Here is a 7,737-nt window from a genome sequence, read left to right as displayed (position 1 = left end):
AGAAATTCTACGAAGTATTGGTGAAGAATTCCTTCTAATCAAGTATTCTGCTTTGAAACCAGGTATCCACATACTGCCTCACACTGGCCCTTCTAACAAAAGGCTACGAGCACATTTCTGCATCACTCACACTGGAGGAGCCTGGATGAGAGTTGGGGAGGAATGGCGAACATGGCAAGAAGGAAAAGTACTGGTATTAGACAGTTCATATGAACATGAAGTAGTTCATAACGGTCAGGATCTTAGAGTAGTACTTATCTTGGACATATGGCACCCCGAATATATTTCCTAGCTCAGTTTACAGTAATTATAAGACCAATAATTATAATTTTCTCATGATGATTTTGTGTAATTCATAATAATTATGTCCAATGATGCTCGACAGCCTAGAAACATGCATGATAAAATAATAGCACTCTGTGGTGCGCTAGCTAACGATTACATTATAACTAGAAAATGCAAACACGTACTATAATTATATACTTATAATACACCAATATGTGTGGTGGAATTTGACACAATGTCATGCAATTTCAAAACAAAACTAACAGTCGTGACAATAATGTATGAAAGAATTTGACACATTGGAGATTAAAGTGATTTCATTAATTGTTAATGATTGTTAGCAATTTTAATCAGTCAGTATCAGATTGGTCAGGGACCAATTTTGAGTATCTATTGGTGTAGACGGAAGCATTTTGCAATTTCCTGAATAGCAGAATAGTTCCAATAAGAAATGGTAAATGAGTAACAGCAAGCAATGTCATTGCTAAAAAGGTTCGTTTCTCCATTCCTTCATATGCAGCATCCACTGTAAAAGAATCATACTAGAATTAAAATTACGACTGTACCGTGCTATAAGCGTAGAGTTGAACTACTCACTCACTACTCATCACTGACATAGTACATTGCATAGTTATAACAACTCAATTAATATGCAACCAGTCTTTCACAGATTACTTGCATGCCCACGCTAGCCTCTTTACTAGCATAATTATGATGTTGTGCCTACCATCCTCATCCAGGTATAATATTTACTAACACTTACACCAAATTGGGCTGACACTCCTTCCAATAGCAGTCAATGCTACCATTAAGCCCATCACAATTCCCTGTAGATATGAATTAAGGAAAAATTAAGGTGCGATTACAGTACACAACTTGTCTATAACCTGAGCTGCTGTGGAAACCCGATTAGAGATGAGAGCTGCTACTGGTACCCACGCTACAGGGATCGACACCAACAGAAGTGCTGACCCCAGTACAAACTGGACAAACGTTAGCGAATGAGACCTGCTTCTACAAATAGGTTGACAGTCTTCACAGTGCTTGCCAGTAATGATTGACTGAGGATTCCAGTAACAGTTATTCCTAGTACCATTGGCTGTTAAACACATATTCATAGCTGCATTGTAAACATCCGGTTTGAGATGCTTTAAACTTTGGAGTTGCACCAATGGAATGGTACGTAGAAAAATACAGAACGAAAGATTTGACCTGGTCGATGAGCAGAGAAATGATTCAGAAACGTTTGAATTTAGAGCATTATCATAAAGATGTACTCCATCTATTTGCGTCCAACACCCTTCTGCGTTAACACGAGCTCCAAACTGCAGACACACGGGCTTTCCATCACTATAATGTTGACTGCACAGTGAACACACATCCGTACGTTGGCAATCAAACTTGGTACCATCTATAACTTGAGTCTCTATAGTGTAGCCTGAGAGCAATGTTACTTTGGACCTGGATATAAGTTCAAAGCTCATAAGAATATTGGAAGAAATATCAGTCAACTGGTCACAGTGAGCTCTTTTGAATAATTCCTTACGGGGCTCCAACATAATATTGTAATTATCCACAAGACCAGGGTTATGGAACGGGCTGTATTCAGTACACTCATCATAAGGAATGGATTGCCAATCAGCCATCAAAACACAACTTCCGATTGTCATTAGCAATCCAATGATAGCGATTGTCTGACTTTTTATCTTGATATTTTGGAAGAAAATCCTACATTTGAATCGATAACAATGTTAGTATAAGAGAGTGCATGTACAGCAATTAATACCGTATCACATTCAGTACAGTAATTGCATGTCGTCATTGACAGCGTCATGCTGTCAATGGCAACGTATTTGTTTTCGAATAATGATCGCGGCTAAAATGTTAATAAAATTGCAGAGAACTTTATCATACGATTAGAAATCAATAGTGGGTACTCGATTGTGCAATAAGGGATTAATAACACTCACAACAAGCACTGGCAAGGTTAATAGGACTCGGCTACGCCTCTTGCAATTATATGTAGCCCTTGCCATTGCTTGTTACTCGTGCTATTAATCCCATGCATATTGCACCAGTGCTCGTTAAATCCCTGAATTATTGCACTCTTAGCACCAGTGCTCGTTAAATCCCTTATTGCACGAGTAACCATACTATTGATTTCTAATCGTGTATGATGAAGTTCCCTGCAGTTTTTATTTAATTTTTCAGCCAGGCAGCGTGCAATTACTGGACCACATGTGATACGGGATCACACTCTCCAGTCACTAATAGCACATCATAAAATGATTATACACGTACATAATAGAGTCTATTATAAATTATACGACTGTTTTGGTTTTGCACATTAATTTTACGTGAACAACTAGCATGGTGTAACAAGTGGTACAAGATGGTAGTGTGGACAAAAATGATTGACTCACAATAATAAGGTTCCAAATATCTGTGCCAAGGTGAGGGCAAAAAAGAAGTAGGAGCTGTATATCTCGTTAAATCCATAGTAGTCAGACAAAACAGGATTATAAACGGTCTCATATGCTCCAAACCTAAAACTTAACACTCCACGAAGTACAATAAGAAAAGCAAGTATGTTGAAAACAAGTTAAGGAATTAAGTAGTAAATGGGTGCAACATTATAATTACCGTATAAGTGCGAAATGTTCGCTGATTTCGTGGGTATCCACGAAAAATATTCAGAATTATAATATAATTTCACAAACATTGGGCTTTTAGAGGCCGTTCCACGAAATATAAGTGCCTCGAAAATTTCGCGCTATATATATACGGTATAAATGTAAGTGAATGGGTTGTTATCAATGATATAACACAGCCTTGAAATAATCATTCAGCAAGGATATCAAAAATTCAGATGGATTGAAGAACTTGAAATCTTTACTGCAGAATAGTGATAAGCGCTGTTTAGACACTTTTTTAAAGGTGCTTTCCCCATGAAACATTGCTAGTTGTAAGAACATAGCTGCTACACCAAGAGCAACATTGTACCAGGCAATGGATCGAAACTGATTTACTTTAAATTGTGCCAAGATGACCGCAAAGCCTGAAATTGACGTGAAAATTAATGTTGTATGCATGTATTAATTTGTACTTCTGAACAGTAAGTGTCGTGCTAACCTGGGCCAAATATGTATCCAATGTTAATCCCTACATTGTGTAAGGCAAACAACATGTTCCTGAACTGCTGTGAACTTGACTCCTTTTTGGCATCTACCTCTAACCTCAATCTGTGGTACTCAATACTACTTTCTGCAAAGTAGCTGAGTGCCAATGTTAATTCTGCACCAATAAAGAAACCAGAGAGAAACTTGGAGATCATGATTAGCCATCCAATAGATGTCACAGCGTAGAGCACGTAGCCAATGGTATGGGCAAAAAGGCTGAACATAATCAGATACCAGTATGGTAAGACTTTCACAAGGAATCCACACAAAACAGCACCAACAAGCGCTCCCAGATTGAAAAGACTGATCAAAACTGAATAAAACGACTCTGTTTGTCCAAGACCTATTTCCATCTGTATTGTTGTGGGACATTAATTATCAGTATTTACAGTGTAGCAGGGTACTCAAAATACTACTATAAACATACAACAGACTTATGAAATAATTATAGTGATTCCAAGCTCAATTTACGGTGGAATTTGTTCCATTCAGTTGATCAACAGATGGATTGGTGACAAATTGATGGAAAGAGGAGGATAAACTTGTGTAACTAACAGCATACAACCCTCCCAGCGAAAAAAGAAACATCCAGTTCAGCCTAAGTCTCCATATCTCTTTCTTCAAACACTTGTCTGTGTAATTATAGGTGTGGGCAACATAATTTAATCAGCAAAATTTCAAGCACTCACCCCTGCCAATGTTGCACTTCAGGATGGAACATTCCATGTTAGTTACACCTATTATAATATACATGGCAATTACAACATTACACACGAGTTGTGCAGGTATATACAAGACCTACATGACGAGTGTACATAATTCTTAAATCAGTTCATTAATTTTCAGCAGTGATAGTTCATCACATAAGTTCACCAGTCTAAAGCGACACGTATCACTTAATCACTCCCAAAAAATAATGTATGCTGAGATGAGGGGAGTGACATCTCGGCTATGTTATACTGCACTGCATTGGCAGTCATATTCGCATGGATGTACCAGAATATAGCTACAGTACAGTAACAGGTACATGAAATCATTAAGCACTTGCCAGTTCAATTATCTAACTACAGTGGAACCACCTCTTATAACGGACTCTCTAAATAGCAGATCCATCTGTTATAGTGGACAGCATTGCCTTGTACCAACTGCTTTTACTATCTAACTAGTGTACTTGCAACCCCAAATAGCGGACACCTCTAAACTCCGGACAACGGACTAGCCTCTTGCACAAAAGATCCATTTAGTGCAAGAATGAACCTCCTATAACGGATGAAGGGTGTGGTTATTGATCCACAAGAATGGCATCCCCTAATTGTCTATTATTCGGAGGTTCCACTGTACAAGCACTGTACACCATAATGACTTCAGAGAGCAGCTCCATATGCCAATGAAACTCAATGAAGAATGGTGTATCATTCTCATTTAAAGTGTCGTATCTAATAATTATGCTTGGGATTCTCATTTCACTGCAGCCATACATGCAACTTAGTAATATTCACCGCCACTATGACACTTGCTTGGATTACTAAGCAATAATAGAGTTATAGCAAATAGTTATGTACATAAAGTCTACACTATTCTTCATAACTGGCGTATGGAGCTGTTCTCTGATCGAGGCTGTGCTGAAGTCATTATGGTGTACTCAGTGTAACTTGCAAGACTTGAGATGCATGCTTAATGATATTCATGATCTAAGTAACACACCGTACAGAGGGATATTCGAAAAATGTTACCCACAAATGAAGCGACCTTGTCTACCTTTACCGGGCCTGCAGTGCAAGCAGTGCAAGCAGCAACCACGAAAATATTATCCACAAAATGACTAAATATTGCTCAACCACGAATATTTTGCCCCCGAAAATTACCCGCTATACTTTCGCAGGTATTATTTTTGCAAATGAGTTTTTGCGAGTGAACTTACAAAAATGTGCACTTGAATATGAATCTCATTAAAACCACTTGCGAGTAATTGGAAACGCTTTTGAATAACATTAATTTCACAGTTGAGCAAAATTTAATACTGGTAAGCTAGTGAAGTCGCAGACAAATCTACCTCTGTAGTAAAACTCCATAACAAGTAATTACCGTATATCTTCTAATTTATCGGACACTTCTATTTACCCCGGACACTCTTTTGGGCAATTTTCGCTGTTCTAATACAACGGACACTCCAGTGCTTTAATATTACATTCGTTCTAAATATCCGGATAATATCATTCATAGACGGCAAGTAAGACTTAGAGTGCTGCAGTTAGATAGCTTTGAGTAGCTAGTTTTAGACAGCTAGTGCAACTATTCAGTCGCACACTGTTCTATTAAACTTAGCTATATAGCTCGCATGCAGCTGCTTGCTTGTTCTAATTATTCCGGACACTTCGCATGATCTGCTCCAATTATACCCGGACAATTTCCAAATAATTATTTTTTGCTGTCTGATAATATACGGTATGTACATAAACTGGGTCAGAGTGATACACCATTCTCCATCAAATTTCATTAAGTCTTATGCATGATCGAGGCTGTGCTGAAGAAGTCATTATGGCGACGACACACATCACATCTTTTAACTGTGGTTACAGTCACGTTACCCAGAATTAGACTGGCGGCGACAGCCGCCCGAGCGCGTAGCGCGAGCGACTGGGAAACTGCCTATCAGTCACTTGTCTCAGCAGAAGTGTAATAGATCATATGACACTACTAAACATGAATATCATTATAGATAATGTGGTTAAATTTTGCTATGAGATTTAGCTACTATGGAATGCACTGAATCCCCTGAAGTGTAAGTGCGGTTACAATTTACAGGGCTAATATGACGTTGAGCAATCTGATAGGCTGCAATGCTCGTTGCAGCAGAGACGAGTGACTGATAGGCAGTTTGCCAGTCCCTCGCGCTACGCACGCGAGGGGCTGTCGCCGCCAGTCTACCCAGAATATAGTATGCTTGCTTTTAAACCTTAATCCAGGGGTACTTTATTTAGCACGGTGTTGATATCAGGAGCACATGAGCAGTCAGAGTCCTCATGTGCTCCTGTTGATATTAATGAACAGTACTTTGGGCAATTATCTCCCTGTATAAAAACAGTCCTGCATGCTCTCGATCAGCTATATAAAGTATCACATCTGTAGAATGTAGATCTACAATCAGAATTGATCTATAATTATACTTACGACTGTTTTTCAAACGATGCTTCACTTGATGCAACGCAGGGGCTGCAGGCATCTACAGACAATAGCTAGTACACTGTAAGCTCCAACATTAACATAGACCTAGCTCCAAGTTTCAACATTATAATTATACCGTATTAGAGGGTAATTTTCGTTGGGCAAAATATTTGTGGTTTTCGTGGTTTGCAGTACCACAAAAATGTGAAATTTTCGAGGCATTAATAATAATTTTTCATTTTGTAGCCTCGATTTCCAGGCGCTAGTAACCACAAAAATGCAACGTTTAGATCCTGAGAGCAGTATTTAATTTGAAATGGAATATGGAACGGAATATGGAATGACAAATTTAGTAATAAAAAGAGAGCTGCTGATGGTGCTCTGTATTTTTTTAGTGTAGTATTAAATACCGTAATTGATGTAATTACAGCGCCACCATAATTTAAGCGCCACGTCAGCATCAGCATAATTTTTTAGTTCCTAAAAAAGCGCCAACCGTTGCTGGAATTATTTTTTTCTGGCACTTATAAAAAGGCTTGTTTGAGACATCAAGACAATCATCCTGCATCTTTGACTTCCTTCACTTCTAAACAGTTGTCTAACCCATAGCTACAGTCACTGAATGTGTTCACGAGTCACTCGGCTCTCAACGATGCAGCTAGCTATAGCAAATGAAACTGAGCTAGACCACGCCCATTTTCTCTACAAATTCTATACTAGCTGTAGAACATAAGCGCCACCATAATTTAGGCGCCAGCTTGGGCTGAACGCAATTTTTTGTGTTCTAAAGATGCACCACTCACAAGTGGAATTAATTTTTTCTGGCGCTGTAATTACATCAATTACGGTAGTGTTACAGAAGCCTTTTATAGACACAGCTAATTTTAGAAGACTGTTAATTAATTTTTATGAGTAGACTACTCAGTAGCTAGCAACATTAAAAAATTATGCACGTATACGTGTCTACCCTTTATACAAAGTAATTATGCTGTGCCCAAAACAATTAAGGCAAAGTGTGACCGTAATTACCGGGACACTCTATTCTAAGGGACACTTACGTCATTTTTTTCACTCTATATTAAGGAAAAACAGGAAATGTAAATATTTT

The 7,737-nt window shown here is 38.3% G+C and overlaps 1 protein-coding gene across 1 annotated transcript; it reads right to left on the bottom strand.

Moving 5' to 3' along the window:
* Window positions 1-526: 526 nt before the first annotated feature.
* Window positions 527-6,788, bottom strand: LOC135335230 (uncharacterized). The gene is made up of 9 exons (XM_064530653.1): window positions 6,636-6,788; window positions 4,154-4,201; window positions 3,936-4,096; window positions 3,418-3,817; window positions 3,144-3,343; window positions 2,709-2,875; window positions 1,173-2,013; window positions 1,049-1,112; window positions 527-811 (listed from the first exon to the last, which is right to left on the bottom strand). The coding sequence occupies exons 1-9, from the start codon at window positions 6,685-6,687 to the stop codon at window positions 636-638; spliced, it is 2,109 nt and encodes a 702-aa protein (XP_064386723.1). The 5' UTR covers window positions 6,688-6,788; the 3' UTR covers window positions 527-635.
* Between the last annotated feature and the right edge of the window lie 949 nt (window positions 6,789-7,737).

This window comes from Halichondria panicea, chromosome 4, assembly GCF_963675165.1.
Source record: "Halichondria panicea chromosome 4, odHalPani1.1, whole genome shotgun sequence".
NCBI lineage: Eukaryota > Metazoa > Porifera > Demospongiae > Suberitida > Halichondriidae > Halichondria > Halichondria panicea.
The sequence above is the reverse complement of the archived record's forward strand: the minus strand, read 5'-3'. Positions and strand labels throughout refer to the sequence as shown.